Source organism: Taudactylus pleione, unplaced genomic scaffold (assembly GCF_031769625.1).
Source record: "Taudactylus pleione unplaced genomic scaffold, aTauple2 ptg000391l, whole genome shotgun sequence".
Lineage (NCBI taxonomy): Eukaryota > Metazoa > Chordata > Amphibia > Anura > Myobatrachidae > Taudactylus > Taudactylus pleione.
The window spans coordinates 5,286,988-5,309,249 of NW_028284792.1; the positions used below are offsets into that span (position 1 = coordinate 5,286,988).

At 40.5% G+C, this 22,262-nt stretch overlaps 1 protein-coding gene across 6 annotated transcripts in view; it reads left to right on the forward strand.

Annotated features, from left to right (window-relative positions):
* The window catches only part of AUTS2 (activator of transcription and developmental regulator AUTS2), a 1,638,780-nt gene extending 1,617,392 nt beyond the window's left edge, over positions 1-21,388 (forward strand). For 4 of the 6 annotated variants that reach the window (XM_088445914.1, XM_088445916.1, XM_088445915.1 and 1 more), the window contains 8 exons: positions 5,313-5,342; positions 5,800-5,871; positions 10,421-10,571; positions 14,331-14,408; positions 14,963-15,046; positions 16,533-16,568; positions 16,703-16,916; positions 18,681-21,388. In XM_088445914.1, coding sequence (XP_088302040.1) covers positions 5,313-5,342; positions 5,800-5,871; positions 10,421-10,571; positions 14,331-14,408; positions 14,963-15,046; positions 16,533-16,568; positions 16,703-16,916; positions 18,681-19,911 — 1,896 coding nt within the window. In that variant the 3' untranslated portion in view covers positions 19,912-21,388. The remainder of the gene's footprint in view (positions 1-5,312; positions 5,343-5,799; positions 5,872-10,420; positions 10,572-14,330; positions 14,409-14,962; positions 15,047-16,532; positions 16,569-16,702; positions 16,917-18,680) is intronic. The other 2 variants (XM_088445917.1, XM_088445919.1) reach the window with 1 other exon arrangement.
* The last annotated feature ends 874 nt before the right edge of the window (positions 21,389-22,262 follow it).

Genomic DNA, 22,262 nt, shown 5'->3' on the forward strand with positions numbered 1-22,262 from the left:
GCGGTATATCTGATGTTCATAATTGTAACCCATCTAACAATAAAGCTAGATCTAAATATGTCTTTCTAGAAAGTAGAGCAGAAAAGAAGTCAGGAGTACTTCCTAAATCATTTAATACTTTCATTATTAATGATACAAATGATGTGTGTTACTTTAGACAAACAGCATATTGGACATACCATTCACCTTTAGGCAGATGACAACACAATGGGGTAGATTTACTATCTGTCGGACTTCAAAGCCGCTAATGATTGGCATCTTTGACCGATAGATTTCAAACGGCAATAGTAATTGACAGTGGAGTAACTAGGGTCTTTGGAGCCCATGGCAAGTTAAAGAACGGCGCCTCCCTCCCACACACAAAAACACATAGCAAAATATATTTGTGCTCCGAGGGTGCGCTGCAAAAAAATGGGCGTGGTCACATACCAAAGGGTCGTGTCCACTGAAAATGGGGCGTGCCAACATGACGCACCACCCATTTCTCGTCACTCTTGGAACATTCCTTACCATTCTATATGCACCTTACCTATACGGTAGTTTCTCACAACGTGGAACCTCTGAAGAAATGTATCTTCCCTGGGAAGACGGCGTTAGTATTCACTATTCATGTAGGTCACATCGTCTGTAAGATGCCTGTTTGTGTAGGAATATTAAGAAGGTCATCATTATACAAGAACAGTTCAACCAGACATCCCCCCTTAGTAACTTCCTTCCCCCTGCATCTCTTCCCCCTGCATCTCTCAACCATAAAATCTCTCCCTGCGTTGTCTCTCAGCACACCATCACCTTCCCCCCGCTTCATCTCTCAGCAACACCATCGCCTCCCCCTGCATCGTCTCTCAGCACACAATCACCCTTCCTGCATTGTCTTTCAGCCACATCATCGCTTCCTTCCCGCGTCGTCTTTCAGCACACCATTGCCTCCTCCCTGCGTCGTCTCTCAGCACACCATTGCCTTCCCCCCTGCGTCATCTCTCAGCCACACCATTGCCTCCCCCCTGCATTGTCTTTCAGGACAATCACCTACCCCATTTCTCAGCCACACCATCGCCTCCCCCGTGTCATCTCTCAGCACACCATTGCCTCACCCCTGAATCATATCTCTGCACACCATTGCCTTCCCCCTGCATCATCTTTCATCCACACCAATGCCTCCCCCTGTCATCTCTCAACACACCATTGCCTCCCACCTGCGTTGTCTCTCAGCCACACCATCGCCCCTTACCCACGTAGTCTCTCAGCACACCTTTGGCCCCCTGCATCATCTCAGCACACCATTGCCTCCCCCCGGCATCATATTTCATCCACGCCATTGCCTCCCCCCTGTGTCATCTCTCAGCACACCAATGCCTCCCCCCTGCGTCGTCTCTCAGCACACCATTGCCTTCCCCACTGCGTCATCTGTCAGCCACACCATCGCCTCCCCCCTGCATCGTCTCTCAGCATAATCACCTACCCCGTTTCTCAGCCACACCATCGCCTCCTCCCGTGTCATCTCTCAGCACACCATTGCCTCACCCCTGCATCATATCTCAGCACACCATTGCCTCCCCCTGCATCATCTTTCATCCACACCAATGCCTCCCCCTGTCATCTCTCAGCACACCATTGCCTCCCACCTGCGTTGTCTCTCAGCCACACCATCACCTCCTCTCCATGTCGTCTCTCAGCCACATCGTCTCTCAGTCACTCTGTCACCCGGCAGCTCTCAGGATGGAAATCCTACAGCTTCTGCTGCAGCTCCCCCTACAATCAGCACACCAGCAGGCACAGTTGCCTGCTCATTACATGATTAGACTAGTCTTCGGTCCGGGCGCAGTGGTGGCGGGGGGTGGGGGAGTGGGCGTTGCGGGTACTATACCCTGGCTATTGGTGCCTCCCCTCTGTTGGGCCTGCCACGGCACCCAGGGAACATGCCCTGCTTGACTCCGCCTAGTTACACTATTGGTAATTAATGCTAAACAAGTTTCATTTAGTATTAATTACTTTTGCTGTTTGAAATCCATTGGTCAAAGCCATTGATTATTGGCGTCTTTGACAAACCCACAAGTTAATCATTTTAGCCGTAGTGTTAGTATGCAGTGGGAGGGTTGATCTACATATAAAATAAACAAATTTGTTGAAGGTATTACACTCCAGAAAAGTAATCAATGCCTTCATTAAAAATGTTTAATGACCACTTGCATCATTTAAAGGCACTCTAGCCTTTAAAATTGTGTTTGCCCATTGTGCTTTATACAGAGGATTCCATACTAGTTTTAAATATATGTATCTGTACAGTTTTAGACAAAATGTAGTATTTGTGTTTATTTCACCTTTGTGTGCTATCATGCTGCCAAAGGTCATACTCATATCTGCCATTTGCAATTTGAGCACACCTAGAATTGTAGAAGAATATAATTGGATAAAGGTTACAGAGACAAAGACTAGTTATCTTGCTTGCAGAGATTAGCTTGCCCTGAGGAAGCTAGATAAGGATGCTACATAAATATTATTATATACTCAAATCTTAATATTTACATGAGATACGATTTATCTATTGTTGTTTTTTAAAAATTCTGTCATTGTGCAGTGTTTGCAGTTGTTTTATATATATATATATATATATATATATATACATATTATATACACATATACAGTATATTTCTTTGTCACATACTTTTTAAGATGTAAAAGTGAATTCAAGTTGTATTGTTTCATTATTCTGTTTTACACTGCTGCCGTTTTCTGTAGAGGATATATTTTATTTGTGTCTAATATCTGGATTAATAAGGGAACCTTTGAAGGTGAAATTATTATTATTTTTTTAGCCAAGACACTGTCTAAAAGCATACTACCCATTGTACTCTATTTCTTTCCAAAGCAAGACAGGTTCCCCTGTGGTGATGGAGTGGAAAGAGTTTGTGCATGAAATGCAGTATTTGTTGTTGTTGTAACGATACACTCCCATATTCCCCGAGCTGCTGTATTATTGAGTGTGCTGATGAAATATTGATGTAATTGGTGGATTGGAGTCTCTTGATTTACAAGTCTGTGTTGAACAAACAGGAGCATGCATTCAAATGCTTTAGGTATGCAGTCTAGCATTTGGTATTTACATACATTTTCCAAACAACATTAATTTGGACTACCTATCTTGTAAATGAAGTTCTCTATATAATATGGGATTAAGGTAACCTGTAGTAGTCAGCAATGGATCTTTATTATTAAGCTGTTTGTTAATCTTTTGCTGACCAGTGAGCAGTAGAAAATAATCATAGTGATATAGATCTACTTTTCCTGCCCTGATATTATATTGAAAGTTCAGAATACTGTAGGTGATAGAATGTCTGCCCGCCAATGTGAAGGGCTGCAAGCCATCATGACGTAGATATATCAATAGAGAAGAGTTTATCCTCCAATAAAAGCCCATTCATATTTATTATTTCTATAGCACAGATAATGATATTACAACATTCCTAATCTCACAAGCGAGACTTGTAGTGGACTCATCCCTCATTTTCTCATCTTACATTGAATGCCTGTTTAAGTGCAGGTTGTAATACTGTAGCCTGATTTGATCTCTTAGATTCATGTCTTTCACACCTTCAGTCTATAGGTAAAGAAATTGGTTATTGTATGTTACTGAACTGGCCATTTTGGTGTGTAAAATCCTTACATAATTGCTCTTATATCACAATATAGAATTTGTTTCTCTATACCTTCACCCTATTGAACTATCGAGTACCAGCTATTTCTACCTAATTTTTGACCATTCGCTCCCATAGTCTGTATTGTTCAGAAAGGACTAATTGTCTCATGGTGTTTAACTAAATTTACCAATATAGCAACATTTTTAAGAGTCCCCACCCCAATGCTTATTTGTTTACATTACATAGAAATGTAGGAAAGGACATTGAGTAGATGGGCGTCAGCATGTAGCTTGCACAGTTACTAATTTAGTGAGGTAAGATGTATATTTCCTAGGACAGTGTTACAATGAATATGTCTCTGCCTCTAATGCATACAGATGTGTCCTCATATATCGATGCACGAGGCGCCTGGTGCTAGGGAGCAATCAGGTCCTGAGCGACTCTGCTAGCGCTCTGTGTAGCTGTTTGGTGCGACTGTGACTGCAGCAATAGTGTATAAGGACACATCTGTAGATGGTAAGCTGATCCAGATGCTGAAATCTAAGCAAACTAGAACAGCTTCAGTGTGATTATATATTTAAGTGGGAGATATATCTGCTGTAAATAGCATAGGTGAAATATAATGAAAAGTGCTACAAAGGGCACAGTAGAATATAATATGCCATGCTAAGCGCTCATACAATGATCTTAGGCCAACCAGTAGAACATGGTAGATGAACGTGTAGAACTACTTCTTTCTTGTGCTTTCTGGGGATGGAAGGGTTGTATTGCAATCAATAATACAGCGTTCCCTTTTGCCAAATCCTTTTTTACAGATAGCTTTTTTCCATATGATCCTTTTTGTCTTGAAAAATAATGTGTGGCCTTGTCAAATACATGGAGCGTTTACTGCCTATAAAAAAAAGCATATGAAAACAGCAACTGTCAAATATTGGCAACATGGTGTAGCATACTTGTCGATGCCAAAACATCCCACATTGTTTTTAAGCAAATAAGGCATGTTGTTGAAGGCAAGTGGCCTTGGCTATCGATTAAATGCAGAGTAGAATGTAGACAAACGAAGAATGAATCATACTTTTGAAAATATACTCAACATTCTGGCGTATGTATATACTGGCAAGAAAGGTAGATTTGTGTTCTCAAATGAAATTGTTGCTAAATAATTCTATTGGCTGTTGTGATTTATAAAATGACTAATTCTTTTATAAAAAGGTCCAGGGGGAGATGTATCAAACCTTGGAGAGAGATAAAGTGGAGAGAGATAAGGTCTCTATTTACTAAGCCTTGGATGGAGATAAAGTGAGCGGAGATAATTTCCCAACCAATCAGCTCCTAACTGCCATGTCACAGGCTGTATTTGAAAAATGATAGTTAGGAGCTCATTGGTAGGGACTTTATTTCCGTTCACTTTATCTCCATCCAATGCTTAGTAAATAGACCCCTAGAGTACCAATCAATTAGCTTCTAACTGTCATTTTACCAGCTGAGTTTGAAAAATGACAGTTTGGACCTGATTGGTTTTTATTTTATCTCTCTCCACTGTATCCCTCTTTATGGTTTGATACATTTCCCCCTTGATCTGAAATACTTTTTTATCATGATGCAATAGGCATGTGTAAATTAATTTGATTGTCTGAGTGACAGGCATGTAACTCAGTTATCGCTTTCTCTTCACAGCTGACAGATCCTTTCAGGCCTATGCTGAGGGTAAGATTCTGGTTTTTAAATTTTTTGGCATGATTTATTGGATAAGCAGCCTACTGCTCATATTCTGACGTTTTCTTATAAAGTACCTCTTTAAATGAACGTGCTAAAATATGTTGCGTCAGTGTAAAAAAAAGTTTATACATATACAGTATATATCTTATATATGTTATTTATTTATCATTTATTTATTACCAGTTATTTATATAGCGCACACATATTCCGCAGCGCTTTACTGAGAATATTTGTCCATTCACATCAGTCCCTGCCCCAGTGGAGCTTACAATCTAGAACTATAGGGTTTATTTTTGTTGGGAGCCAATTAACCTACCAGTACAACACTCAAAAGTGCAGTCAGTTATACATTGCACTATAGCCATTTATAGGTTGTATTCATAGCTTTGGCATATGACATATTTGTTACACTATTTAATGTTTCATATATGTTTTTTTTCACCAGAAACCTGGAAAATGGTGTGCGATGCACGTTCACATCGCCTGGCAGATTTACCATCACCAACAAAAAGTCAAGGTAAGTGTCAAACTACCAGTGCATTTGAATCATTTAACCTATATCTATTAACTAATGATAAGTACACAAATATTTTGTACAAGTTTAATAAGTTGTTAGAGGATAAAAATAAGATGCATGATTTTTTTTGTTGAAACTGCTAAATTAAATAGTATGTATTATTTGATTTAATTTGATTTCATCCTTTTCCATTAACCATCTGCAGTAAAGTGAAACTCACAGAATAGAAGATTAGAATAATAAAATGCTCCATAGATGAGGCACATACTTTAGGAACAATAATAATAATACAAACAATAAAAATTAGAGATGAGCGGTTCGGTTTTGAGTTTTTCTATTTGCCAAATTAGCGCAATTTCGGATTTATCTTGGCTATCCAAAACACGTGAGAGCTGGATAACCAATAAGATGCCGGATTTGAGATCCGTACAAAGTAAAACCGAACCGCTCATCTCTAAAAAAAAAATAGGTATTATTGTGGTGAAATTACCTTAATATTGAGACTTCTACAGATAAGTAACCAGGTGCTGTCAGGGCAGGAACTGGACCTCAGCCTTGCGCCCTGGGTGGCGGCACTAGTTGCACACCCCTTGGTCCAGTACATATAAAATACTTGGCATGTGAGTCATATTTTCTCCTGACATTTTAAGTAATCAGTTTTAGAGGGGAATTCAATATGAAACGTAGACTTCGCTGTCGAAGTTTACGTTTCATATCGGAGCTTTTACCTGGGATAAAGTATCGGGCGCGCGCCCGCTTATCCCTGTGTTCAATATGAAACTAACGAAAACGGGAGCCTGCGAAGTGGGATTTGCGTAAAGTTACGAAATTTTCCTTAAAAAAATTGTAGGACACCCCTAAAGTTGTAAAAACATGGGGGATCACTATGGGTACCCCCGTTTTAGCCTGTAATTGAAAGTCGGGGATTTAAATAGCCGCAGCAGGTGTTTTTTCCCGACATTGAAGAAGTGTTGCAGAAGAGCACTTAGGTTATTTTTTTTGTTTTTTTAAGTGGTCCCATTAAATTTGGGGTACATGAAAATGGGTACTAGCATATTTTGATGTCCCTAAAGTAAGTTTTTCAAAATTCTGCAATTGTGCACCTGCCGCTTTATAAATCTATTCTAGAAAACATCTGCCGCATACTTGCAGAATAGCCCTGAACCTATTTCCCTATTGTTAAACAATTTTTTCCCTTTTTTTTTTTTCACCCCAATTTTTAAATTAATTTTTTGGGGTGTCCCTATTTTTTTTAAAAACTTTTTTTGACACAGTTCTTTTTTAAATGTCATTCCCAGGGGTGCAGGCTATTTTTTTTAAGCCTGCACCCCTAAACCCCAATTCTGCACTTTTTTTCGACACCTATTCAATGGTGAAAAGTTATCCCCGTTTTTTATCAAAGACTTTTCGAACCTGCGAAAAGTCTTTGAAATTGAATACGGTGTAAAACTAAAACCTGCGATAATAACGTCATAGGTGCAATATTAACGCAAAAACTGAGTTTTCGCTACCATATTGAATACCCCTATTAGTCTTTTCATATTTTCTTCATGGAGCTATCTGAAATCTGCAAATTGTGTCACGTCAAACAAAACTGCAAAAGTTGTGGCTATTCTTTAACCTAATCAAAGCAATGACCTAGTCGGCATCTTGGAGATCTGTAGGTGTTTCCATGTTGCCTTAGTAGCACAATTCCCTATACTACAGATGTGTCCTTACACATCTTTGCTGCAGACACGCCAAACAGCCCCTCTTGGTGCACCAGGTCCTGTGTATTTGTTTGCCAAAAATGTGTATAAGTCACAATGCGATGCAACTAGAGCCCACCAGCAAACTGTGATGATTAATTTTATATGCGACACTTGTGTATCTGTGAGTCTCTGAATCGGTATACTATGCTTCATTGCTGGGCCAGCTCCAGGGGTCGGAGCACCCTGTGCCGGCCCTCTCCAGTGTGCCCTGAAAATGGGAGTGTGACCTAATTACCATAGGCCACACCCCTACGTGGTGTTATTAGGAGGCGTGCCCGCCTCCAAGTAACGTTAGGCTGGGGGAGCCTCATTAGCTGGGCTTTCTCCAGCCCCTCTCCCGTCACTTTACTGTCCCGCTGAAATCGGGATGTTGGGGAGGGGTACGCCCTCTATGGGTAACCGCACAGGTCGAACACCCCTAGAGCCGGCCCTGCCTCATTGTAGCGGCCGGAGCTTTTTTCATCCCAAATTCTGTTGTGGTTCATATACAGACTCAGGTGCACACACATATAGCCAAGTGTCACATATCAAATTAATCAGCACAGTCTGCTGGTGCGTCCTAGTTGCATCGCATTGCGACTGAGATGCATTTTCTGCAAAAAAAAAGACACCCGATGCTAGCAGAGTTTCACTGGACCTGGTGGCTCACTCATGCCAGGCATGTGGCACTGTGTGGCATATTGAGGATAGATGTGGGAGGACACATCTGTATTCCCACATTTGTTTTATTATTGAAATTTGGAATAGACTAATATATGCAGAATATTATCCTGCATCTGTTTAGTTCCTTCCCTATCACATCATGGGCAATTTCATAATCCCATTATGAAACATAAGGAGAAATGGGAAATATGCAGGGGCAATTGCAAGAGACCTCCAGATGATAGTGGCAAAAAAACAAAACAAAGATAGTCGTATATATTCACTGCTGTTAACAATGGTACATGTGCTTGTGTATGTGTTTCCATGTGCTACGTATACTCTGTAATAAATGACAGTAAAGAAAAAAATAAATAAAGTAAAAGACACAGACATTAGTTTCTCTTTCATGTTTCCAAAATAAAATGTTAAAATATATAATGAGTAGAAATATTCCATGTTAAATTATGTTCTCCGGTTTAAATTGCTTGAAGTTCTTATTGCCAGAGTTTGCATGGATGCAATGCTGGACCTCTTCCTCCTGGAAATAGTCTTGCTTTATGTTTAATTACCCATCACTGGAATGCAAGTTGCTGTTTTATTTTAAGTGAGGAAAATTTTCCCTTAGAGACTGTAGTAACCAAATGAGAAAAACTATTAAAATAACCTCTAATCCACACAGGGGTTTTTAAATTGACTCCGATGATCACTATCTTGTTTTCCCTAAAGCAAGAGTGTTAAGTCTGCTACATTCAGTCAATAAAATTAAACGTTGTCTTACAAATCGCTGGCAAGTACCTGTGGACATTTTTCTCTTTGTTGTTTTTGGAAAGTTAGCAATAGTTTTCCCATAACGGTAGAACAATAGTCCCTTGTCTTTGTATGAAGGCAGATTTCTAAAATAGAATTGCTTCCTCATATATTTTATTATGGACTGTTGCACAGGGGGCAAATAAAAGTGCTTGTATTCGCCCGTATGCAGAGTGTCTTGCTGCTTGCGTGCACTAGCCCCCTGTCCATACACTTGATCTGCTACAATTCATCATCTTCATTGTAAACTTGCACCAGCCCTATTCTAAATGCAAAAGATACACCTGAAAAACCGTTTTCCCACGATTCGTAGCAATATCCACCCCATACTGCCCACTTTGCTAAGAAGTGGACAGGATGCGGAGGGCCACCTACTCTTCCGGGGGTCCAAGGGTATGCCCGCAAATTCAGGAGTCTCCCGCAACCTCTGGTAGAGTAGGCAAGTACTGTATGTGTAGATACAGTTGATATGTATATTACTCTGGATCACCCATACTTGCGTGCACACAGTTCTGGACCATATGCAGTGCAAAAACACACTAGATACACTCTGCAAACAATCCCATCATTTTCACACATCTAGTTTTCTAGACCTGTTATGTAGAGACATGATTTAATTTTATTACAGCAAAGAGGGATAATTATTAACATTGCTTAAATGTGCAAATCGCAACTGAAATAAAAGTATCCAATAATTAGCATTTATCTGTCTAATGCATGTTAGCCATGTTTGGTTTCCATGCTTATAGTACGCCTCTCAGCAATGTTAGTAAATAACCATCATCGTGCTGGTTTCTTCACATTGCTGTATTTTCTAAATAAAACTTTTAGCTTGTGCTATTCTACATAAATTCACATTAACTTTAGAGAACCAGGGTTATAAACTTGTGTGTACCCTAAACAAAGGAAACACTGGTGTGAGATGTCAGACATTGCATACATTTTTTTTCTTCATAATTTATACGTGCAGTCTAGGTGCAAAATAGGTATTTTATTATTTTGTGCTAGTTTTTGGCATTATTAGGAAGAAATGTTAAACAAAGAAAGATTATTTGTTAATTATAAGACACTTTTGTAATTATGATTCAATGCACAAAATCAATTCTTGTAAGAATGCACACTTTTTAGTATTGCCTGCAAGTCATGTCTCTCCCATTTATCTAGTCTAAACTGTGTCTGTCACTTCTGATAACATCAGATTTAAAAAAGTGTAATTTCAATTATAGCACATACAAAGATCAGTTTTGCAATTTCAAGGTGTGAATGTGGCATTTTGTATGGTCTTTGAAGCCTCCTTTCTTCTCTGCCCACGGGGGAAATCTCAATTCCAGTCATGCTTTCCATTTTAGAAACAGATGCAGACAGATCCACACAAGCTGGATTTTGGCCTGAAGCCTGAGTTTTTGAGCAGGCCACCAGGTCCAAGCCTCTTTGGAGCTATCCATCACCATCCACACCCTCATGAATTGGCACGCCCTTCAACGCTGTTTTCTGCTGCTGGTGGGTATAATTCTTGTTGCTTATACAGTTACTGAGGTGTGAACTCATTGAGAATAAAGTAATGCCACTGCAGAGGGCAAAAATCAACAAAAAACAATCCACCAACTATAGCTGTTGTCTATAACATTTGACTGTAAAGCTGGGTACACACTGTATCCATATATCATATATATATCAATATATCATTCCGGTGCAGATCTGAACTATGGCCCTCATTCAGAGCCGTACGCTCTGAGCAGAGCGCATGCTCTGAATGAGGGCCGCCCTCCATACAAATGGAGCGTCCTCCTGGACGCTCGTATAGCTGTGGGTCACCACCCACAGCCTATACGAGCGTGCAGTTTGATGGCCGCGATGGTCGTGACCATCGCGACCATCGAAACTGCGAGCCGGAGCCTGCGGTTGAGGTTTTCAACCGCAAGCCCCGGAGTGATTTTGGCTCTATCAGAGCCAAAATCACTCCCACTGACATCACTAGTGATGTCAGTGGGCCGGCTTCTGACGGGAGGCGTTCCCGTGGGAAAGCCCCCGTCAGGGAGGCACGCCCCCGGCACGCCCACCAAAGGGGGCGTGCTGTCAATCAACATCGACAGCACGCCCCCTTTGATCAGACACAAGAAGCGAAGGACTTTCCTTCGCTCGTCGCATCTGGCGCATGCGCACGACGGAGCTCCCTCCGTCGTGCGCATGCTCAGTGCAGACCATCGACCCACTTGCAAGCGGACAGCCGCTTGCGAGTGGGTCTGAATCAGGGCCTGTGTCTTTTCAGGTTACATACTCTTTTTTGGTAAATGTATCATTAGCGGAAATAGGTTTTGTTAGTATATGAGAACATTTTGGGTAGTATAATTTTAATTTTGATTTTGTTTATGTACTTGTTTTGATGTAAGGCTTTCCAATCTTATACACGATGATAACAATAGAAATGATATTATGTATGCCTTCTATTTTTTAATTATTCAGTTTATTTCCTAAATTTAGATGTAAATCTTTATTAGCACAGTCATTGTAATTAAAGCCTCATTTGTTTTTAGAAATTATTTTGTATTCACTATTATATCACGGCCACTGGAAAGGTTGTACAGTACTGCTATATTGATTCATGCATGTGTCTTATTAGTCAAGCCTATAACCTCTTGGTTAGTTCAAGGACCTCATTTCTTATCAGGACCTTTCTTCAGATAAATATTTAGTGACTGATAGTATTTAATGCTGTTTGGCATATTTAGAAATAGCAATTATACCACTTTCAGACAGAAAAATCCCTAAAACCTGGGTTTTTCCCGTATCTTTCAACCCGGGAAGGACCCGGGAATTTGCTCCTAACCCCCTTTCACACAGCACATAATTCCCGGGAAATTCCCGGGTCGACCCCTTTCACACAGAACACAGATTATCCCTGCAATATACAGTGTGTCATAATAAATGGACTGCTTTTATGGCACACAGAGATGAGGTCATGAAAAGTGCAGCCCGTGCACCGCCATCTCAGCCAATAAGCGCTGCTTACTATGCCCAGAGTAGAAAAACCCGGGTCGGCACCTTTCAGACAGCCGCCAACCCGTGTAAGACCCGGGAAAAACCCAGGTAAATACCTGGGTCGAAGTACCGGGAATTAGGTCCCGTGTTGACCCTTTCAGACAGATAAAAAACCCGGGTCGACCCGGCTAGAGCCAGAAAATTACCGGGTTCTTTTCTCTGTCTGAAAGAGGTATGAGTGGTAAATATGTTTTTCATATGATTCCCTGCTGATTTGTTCTTTTTAATGGTGTTCTAGCATTTGCCATATAACAGGTTCCTGTACGATACACAGAACAGATAATATTGTATCTTTGATTTGGCAGAAGTGAGGTCGTCAGTGGTATTCCCTTTCACAGACTTGTTTTTGTCATATTGCAAAATCTGGGTACACACCTGGGCGACATATGCACTGGCCCAGGGACTGAGCGACCGATTGGTAAGCTAAACACACTAACCAACCTGCCGCTCGATGTGTCTGCGCTGACATCAAAACTTGGCAGACATTTAAATTTGCCCGTCCAGTTGAGATGTCAGTCACCAGCGGTCCCTGCAGCAAGTGTACGGGCGGTTGGCGGGTCGCCTGTGCACACATGCCCTGATATAGCTTTCACAAATATTGGCATCGGCTTTGCTGCAGGACAGATGCGATATGTCTGTGAATGACGTCGTTCACAGACATGTAGCCTGTGCACACCTGCCGACATATAGGGAAGAATTCAGTTAGCCTCGATAATTCTTTGGGAGAATTAAACAGCACTTTACCGCATTTTATTTACCTTGGGGCAATTCAATTAGATCCTGTTTTATTCCCCTAAAAAATTCTCAGTTTTCAAGCGAATACACTATAGGATTCGTGATAAGGTCACGAAAACAGCTGCGAAAACGGGGCTGCTTATCGGGGATTTTTCTCACCTGCCTCAGTCAGGTGGAAACAAATTGCCGATGACTGCCGGCTTCGGGGCTGATTTAATAGCCCCCGGGGGGGTCAATTAATCGCGGTAAATTACCACTGCTGATTGAATTCCTCCCATACTCTGTACACACCTGCCGATGCACTATGCGACATGTCGTTTGTCAGCTGATTGAACAACATATCTCATAGTGTGTCCTATCCATACTATAGATTATTTAGTCATTCACAAAATGGAAAGGACATTGGACCTCATTCAGAGCCGGTCGCACAGAGCGTGCGGTCGGTCTGAATGAGGGGAGGACGTCTTGAATTTTCAAGACATTCTCCTTTGCGGTGGTAAAGCTGTGGGTTAACACCCACAGCCTTACGACCGCCTAAGGTGATGGTCGCGATGGTCAAGACCATCGCGACCATCGGGGCTTACGACGAGACCCTAGGGTAGGGTCTCCCTTGTCGTAAGCCCCGGAGAACTTTCGGCTCTGTCTGAGTCGGAAGCTCTCCACTGACATCACTAGTGATGTCAGTGGGGCCGCCCTCAAACGGTAGGCGTTCCCATGGGAATGGCCCCGTTTGGGCTGCCACCCCCCCAGCCCGCCTTCCAAACGGGGCGAGCTGTCAATCAACATCGACAGCTCGCCCCCTTTGGATCGAGACCCGCTACGACCGGCGCTGTCGGTCGTAGCGGGTCTCACGCAAGCGCACGCCGGCGCCGTCGTGCGCATGCTCTGTGGGGGGCCATCGACCCAGTCCGAGCGCATCGGCGCTAACGACCGGGTCTGAATGACCCCCATTGTCCGTTCGGAGTCTACTAGACAGCCACAGTAATCATTTTCTAGATTAACAATTTGGAAAAATTGAATAGGACATAATTCATGGATCATGGAAGCCACTGTTCCTTTTCAGCCTTCCACATTTTACGATAAAGAAGACTTTTTGCCTTTTATCAGTGATGTGAATAAGCACAAACAAAGATTTGGGGCCAAATGTAATAGAGTGAGGGTTTCTGACACTTTTTAAACTTTGCCAATGTAATAGAGTCCAAAAACAAAGTAACAGAGCGAACTTGCATGTTTTTTTAGACTTAAAAAACTCTCAAGATTTAAAATCTCATTCAGATGTTTTCCCATTTTGAAGATAAAACTCAACCAATGTGAGAGTTTACTGCTAAACTCTCACATTTTCTAAACTCTCACCCTATTACATTTGGCCCTAGGTGTCCAATTCCCTTCAAATAAAGATGTATTTATATACCTGTAGCAGTGCTTCCATAAACATATTGCATAGAAAGATCTCATTGATTATTGCTCCATTCGCTTTGTCTATAGGTGGACCACATCCTGCTGGGGCCCCTTTTGGCCCTCCGCCTCATCACAGCAATTTTCTTAACCCTGCTGCTCACCTTGGTAAGTATAAAGAAAATCCTTTGCAATATTTATGTATGCCTATATATATATATATATATATATATATATATATACACGTTATATATGTTGATTCTTTGAACTGTGACAGTGTCTATGTAGTTCAGTGAAGTTTTTACTGAAACGATAGTAGATATTTATAATAATTGTTTTAATTGTGTTCATGAATCTTATAGAACATATCCAAACTATCTATAATGTACATTCACATCATATGCAGTAGCAGAGAAGTCTTTATGAGGTCTATGACAGTGAACATTAGTATATGAAATACAGTTATTAATTCCATCATTAAAAAGCAGTTAATATCTCTCCCAAGGTCACTATGTAATAAAGACTCCATGTCCCATCAACATACTTTACACAAACATATAACTATATACATATAAAAGACAGGCTCACACAGTATGGGTATATTTCATCTTATTATATATTATATAATTCTTCTTAGAATATTACCAGCAGAAAAGTCACATGGACTTAATAATAACAGACATTTTCCATACATTAGTCTTATGTATCTTTCGTTTTCATAGAACCTTTTAACCGTCCATCAACATTCAGTGGTCTAGCTTCCGTAGGCGGAAATGCCTTTGGGGGTCTTGGAAATCCTTCAGTCAGTAAGTACTGCTTCATTTGTGGCTATGGGAAAATAATACAAATTAAGATTTATACAAAATGTCAAAACGGGGAGAACTCTTTAATTTATAAGAGTTTGTGTGCATTTTTCACCTTTGTTTAATAACTATACCATGCCAATCTATGAGGAGTTGGGATGCTGGGATGCTTTATTATAACAACTACCAAGGAGCCTAAACCTGCACCAGGATTGCATGATGAAGAGGAGATGGTTACTTTTAGCATTTAAAAGCTTATTAGTGTGAAGCAAATGCTCTGATTTGCACAATGATAACTCCTTATAGACAGTGGAAATTACAGATCTATTTAACTTTTAGCAGCTCTTTATCATCAAGGCAACATTGCTTATTTTCCTTGCCCTTAGATACAGCACAGATCTGCTTTATTCTCTGCATTACATCATACTTGCCGACTCTCCCAGAATGGCCAGGAGGCTCTCTAAAATCAGTTGGTGCTTCCGGCCGCCTGCAAGAGAGGGCAAGTCTCCCGGTCTGGCTGCTACCCGCAAAAAATCCCTTCCTGCAGTTGCCCACTTAGCAAGTGAAAGTGGGCGGTTCAGGAGGTGGGGAGATTTTGTGATAAGACGATTCATGCTGAAACATGTCATTGTAACCCTGCAACCTGCTTTACAATGTCGGTAATCTGCATTGTATATAGCAGGGGGGGGGGCACCGCCCACCATTGCCGCCACCATGCCCCCTACAGCACCGACCTGGCTGCCCTCAGAAAGTCGGCAAGTATGCATTACATACTTTTGATCATACACTATTGGAGCAGTTGGCCTCAAACAGCCCTTCTCGGCACTCCAGGTCCTGTGCGACACAGCTCGAATGTGCGTCTTAATCGTAACGTGTTGCGACAAAACCGCTTCCCAAGACTGCAATGATTAATTTGATATGTGACACTTGTATATCTGTAGGCAACTGATTCTGAATCTGTACACGAAGTGGTACCAATCAGCGGCCACGTCTGTTTTACACACCAAGTTCCATACCACTTTGTATACAGATTCCCTCACAGATATACAAGTGTCGCATATCATATTAATCAGTGCAGTCTCGTGAAGCTGTTTTGTAGCATCACGTTGCCACTAAGACGTACATTCCAGCGAAAAAGACACAAAATAGAGGCTACACTGCTCAGCACAGCCCCCTGTCGCCGCATGGCGTATTGAGGCTAGGTGTATGTGGACACATCAGTAGCAAGCAGTACTCTGTCCTATTCAAGAGCCACTACATCAAAAAACGAAAGAAATGTGTTTCACAAACATTGCAGGAGAACATGTACAAAACTAAAAAGTCATAGGAAGATGGAAAACCCCTGTAAGTTGCCATATATAGTCACACTGCTCATAGTTACAGTATGTGCCTCTTCAACAAAAGTGGATTTTTATGCATTTATGATGATTAAGTGAACTGACACAAAAGAAAGGAAAGCAGTCATTTTTCTTTTGTCTTTTCTCCAAAGAAACAACCAGACCCTTCAACCTCTCCCTCATTATGGGTTAGTACCACTAACATTTACACTGTATATCCTTTCTGTTACCTTTCACATTTGTTAATCATATGGGGCTCTGTAATATTTTACTGCTGTTACAAACAGATCCCTTTAAGTGTGTTCATTTTCTTTTTTATTAGCATCCAACTCAATGTTCAGCCATAAGGAGGGGCCAAATATGCAGGGCTTCAACAATCCACACGAACCATGGAATCGGCTTCATCGAACACCACCTTCTTTCCCAACGCCTCCGCCATGGCTGAAACCCGGAGAGTCGGAACGCAGCTCTTCTTCTACCGCTCACGATCGAGAATCAGAGAAAAGAGAATCGTCCTCTAAAGATGATAAGGAAAGGTGTGTATGAGTTAATACATTTCTGAAATCCAACTATGGGCCTGATTCACTACTGTTCGCAACTGTGAATACGCACGCAATCGGCCGATTGTTGCCTTCTGCGTATGCGTATGCATCGCAGTGCGCGAACAGGCCACTGCGATCGCAGTGACTACGCAGACCCATCGCAATGTGATTGACAGGAAGTGCCGTTTGTGGGAGGTGCCATTGTATGGGCATGCATAAAATACCCACTGCGATGACATACGCAGATTGAGTACTCATAGCGTGCAATGAAGTTAGCAATTCCTGAGTAAGGTCAGACCTTGCGCAAGTGTGCGCGAGGCTCCGATTGTACTCGATGTTACCGATTGTTTCGCAGCCTTGCTAAACATTACGGATGTGTGTAAGGTAAAGTGGTACTGCAATGGCATAGCGATCACAATGGATTAGCATATCATCGCAGTGAGATTGCGTGCGTAATCGCTATTGCAATTGCAGTTGCAATCCGTGGTGAATCAGGCCCTATATACAAAATCCATAAAATGTGGTCTAGGGCTGATATAAACTATTTATTTTTATCAAATGCACTTCCCTATGTTTATGGAATTGCTATATGTGTCTCAGATCATTATTTAAAACACAAAGTATATAGATGTTTCTAACTAGATTGGATTGGAAGCAATGTACTATAAGCTTTATACAGGATTTATCAAAAGTTTACAATTGTCTATACTGTACAATAGTATACACCTATACAATAAACTGCACAATGTAACTAATGGGAAATAGGAGGAAACCAATGTAGATGACAGTTTTCTTATGGCATAAAGAGCTGTTTCCATCTACTTAACTGAGATGTACAGTAAAGCAGTGATTTATTTACATCCTGCAAGCACATGTAAACCTTTTTGAAAGTGTTCTACAGTTTAGTGCTTGTATAGCTCTGCTAAAATAAATAGTCAAGGGAACAACTTTGCCTTTAAACAAAACATTTAACTTGTCTACTTCGATGAAACATAATATATATTCAGTGTCACACATTGATTATTCTGTACTAAAAAAAAATGATAGCATATTAGTTTATATGCAATAAGATTTTATGCTCGTATACATAGTAAAATAATAGTGGTCACCACCGGCTGCCTCTCATTGATTTGTTCAAATGCCAATGTCTTCGGCATACCCGTGCCTGTGTTCTTTTTGCATGTCACTGTGTGGAAGTTGCAACAAGGATCGACCTGAACTACAGTACAGTACAACAGTTCAACCTTTTATAGATGGCTTGACCTGTTTTCCAAGTTGTGCATAAAGGGATGTGACAACAGATTGTCATATAAAGTGCAATTTGCTGTGCCAGCTTCCATATAGCTATGGCCATAGGGAACACAGGTACCAGAATACTGAATGGCACAGTGTTTTAGTGACCTTTGGGAGCAGTTGGGAATGTTATTTTATTACGTGCTGCCCACTTCTGTACATAGTTTATTTTTCAAGTTTGCATTGCAAAGCACATTCCAGGGATATATGAAACAGTAATTTAAATAAAGACAGGGCACAGGACATTGCAGAGAACAGTGCACCATGGCTCAGGGTTACTAGAAGATACTGTGCAGACATATTATTAAATTAAGTTTGACTATCACTGGAACACCATTTACTACATTAAATTCTTCACCATCTGTAGGGCATTCTTTTCTAAAATGTAAAATTCATGATGGTAATTGCAATGATCTACTGTATAAGTAAATATATTTTTACATTTTAATGATTATGTTTCTTTAGGGAAAGTACAGAGAAAAGACACTCAAGTCACCCGTCCCCAGCACCTGTCAGCCAAGTAAATTCTTTGGGACATAACCGCAGTTTATCTGAACAAAGAAGTCACATAAATAACGAGGTACGAGATAAAGAAAAGTCAAAGGACCGTGAAAGGGATCACTCTGATTCATGGAAAGAAGCTAATGTGGAGGAGCACAAAGCAAAAGATAACCATATAACTGAGAAGGAAAGTAATGTGCATGAAAGTAGAGCTGTGGAGGAAGCTAAACAGCTATCAAGGGTTCCTTCACCTTATGTCAGGCCACCAGTGATGGAGAGCACCAGACCTAATAGCACTTCTAATAGAGATAATGACAGAAAAAATGAGACTTATGATAATCAAAAGAAAAATAATGATGTGAAAGTAAAAGAGGAAAGAAAGGAAGATCATGATGTCTTAATGACTGAAGGGCCTCCTGTCCATAGATCTTCTGAACAACCTCCTCCAATATCTACTGCAAATATTCATCCAAGTCATTTAGCATCCATGCCAATGGCAGTTGGTGTAACAGGGATGCATCCAATGAACAGTATTGGTGGTCTAGACAGGACTCGCATGATGACTCCTTTTATGGGCATAAGCCCTATTCCAGGGGGTGAACGGTTCCCTTATCCATCATTTCATTGGGATCCTATGCGAGACCCACTAAGAGACCCATATAGAGGACTAGATATTCATAGGCGGGATCCCCTTGGAAGAGATTTCTTGTTGAGAAATGATCAACTTCATCGTCTTACCGCACCAAGATTATATGAAACGGAGAGGTCATTCAGAGACAGAGAACCCCATGACTACAACCATCATCACCATCATCATCTTTCTGTTGACCCACGCAGGGAACATGAGAGAGCAAGCCAAATGGAAGAGAGGGAAAGATTACACATGCTTCGAGAGGACTATGAACATGCCCGTCTACATGCAGTTCATCCAGCTGCATTGGACGGCCACCTGCCTCATCCAAGTTTAATCACTCCTGGAATTCCCAGCATGCACTATGCCAGGGTCAGTCCCACAGCAGGACATCAAAATGGACTCCTTAATAAGACTCCCCCAGCAGCAGCACTAAGTGCCCCACCTCCACTTATTTCAACTTTGGGAGGACGACCAGGTTCTCCCAGGAGGACTACGCCATTGACCACAGATATAAGAGACAGACCTCCTTCTCACACGCTCAAAGATATTGAAGCACGATAAAGATAATGCTTAAAAAGAGCTTATGGACAAGTAGTCTGGTTAGAATTAAATCAGTGCAAGACTTGACTTACAATCTTTGTACAAATGTAAAGTCTCCCAAGAGCAACGATTTTCACTTTTTGTATATTATATGTTGCAAATTTCCAGACCTTGTAGCCAATTCAAATGTTTGTCTTCAACTGATTTATTTTACTAATGTAAAGCATTTGGTTGGAACAGAAGGAAATAATTCATTACATCTATTTGGACTGTATCAGACTTATGATATAGAATGAAAATGTAAATATTTATGTAAAAAATATTTGCTTCATTGGGTAATGGTTCATATATGCAAAAGGATAGGATGAAAGCTTTACTGTGTACAAATGTAAATAGACATAACATAATACAATAATACTTCTTAAACTGCGCAGTTTACAACCTTACTATTTAAAACACAGTCTGCTTATACTGTGTTGTGTATTTTATTAGAGACAACTAAATCCCCTCAACTATGCAATTTATTTTGGAGGCTTTAAACATAAAGCCGTAATTGTAAAAATGGAGCATTTCCCACCCTTACACAATAACTAAAGTCATGTTGTCCCTGAGAAACTCAGTGTGCAATACCTATTGTCTTATTTTATTCATCACCTGTATTTTGGGTAGGCCATACTTGCCACTCTGAAAACAGATAACAAATATGTTTCCAATTAAGGGACATCCTCCCACCGTATAAGGATGGACTAACATGTCCAACATGGAAATTAATATGTCCGTAAAATCCAGGTCAAGGGAAAAGGGAATGGCTTAGTGATGATCGGTAGATTTGGCGTATTTTCAGCCCTTTATGCCTATTGCCAAACTGATCATTTAGAAAGTAAGTCACCCAGGCTATTTGTATCAGGTGTCCAGTTCATGATCCACTATTTAGCCGAAATACTTGTTTATCTCTACTTTATTGGAGAGGATATGACTTTACCTGAAGAAATATCATACACATTTGGTTTACTCGGTTGTAAAATATATATATGAAATAAACATAGTTCTTGGTCTTCTAGTGTATTAAAGTGATATCTTAAGTTGTTATCCTGTTTTGGCAAAAGCAAAACAATGAATAAAACTCCCGACAGTTGTTTCTAATAAGCAGAGATCTATTTTAGTAGTCAACTGAAGGTTTAGTTGTGAGCTTCAGATTTTGTGAACTCCAGATGTTGTGCAGTGTTTTTTTAAGGAGCAAATCCTCCCAGAAGAATATGTACACTGGAACAGTAGTGGTTAGCTTTCAGTATTGTAAAGAAATTGTTAAATACAAACCTTTTGCTGTTTATTCTGTATGTAAGAACTTCCTTTTTAGATCATATGTAAAGACGAAAAAAAGAGAACTGAAAGGAAAAAAAAAACATAAAAATGAAGCGACTCGATCTTCAGCATGTTCCTCATCAGCGAAGACTTGTGTTATGTAAATTGTGCCATGTTATTAAAAAATGTGAACTAAGTTTTCAGGTGCTTATTTGTGTGGAGTGCCCATCATTATTTAGAGAGGAGAACTTACTTGGCCACCCAACATCAGAAATTCAGTACTGTTATAAAATACCAGTGTTTTTTTCTATGAATAAAGGTGCAGGTACAAATGGACCAAAAAAATCACAAAAAAATGTTCATTGACAAAAGAACTTTGAATATACTTATGAAAAATTTGCTAATGTTTGCTTTTATGTGTCCATGTAAAATCATGAGCTATCAGCAAGTACATTCCTACAATGGCCTTTAATACAAAATAGTTCTCCTAATATGTTAAAACGAGGATATAATTTATCTAGCTCACCGATCAGTGTATATTTACCAATAATATTTCCCCTAGTGTACTGTACTTAATAAGGATGAAGGCTTCTATAGTAAGAAAGTAGCTTCTATAGTAAGAAAGTCAGGCAGAGACATAGCAGATTCCAACCTCATTTCTAGTCTAACCATCTACTGTCCTCTAATTGGTGCCCTATTCCTTACACTAGTGTGCATAACAATTTCATGGCATAAGCACTCACTGATTGCATGCATATTTACAGGAGTGTGGTACAAAATGTTGATGTTCAGGATGTCGACATGGACGGGAGGTAGAAATGTCAACATTCACAATGCCAACATTATGTCCTGTTGACATTCTGTCATCATCGACATTGTGAATATGGACATGTTGAATGTGTCGACATTCTGACCATGTTGACATTTTCCTGACGACATTCGGTATGTCAATGTTCTGAACGTATAACATTTACAAGACTTTGATATAACTAAATTTTCTTGTGCACAAAGACGTCCATTAATTCTGTTTTTTGATTTTGACAGCTGAATGAAGGAGAAGAGGAATCTCA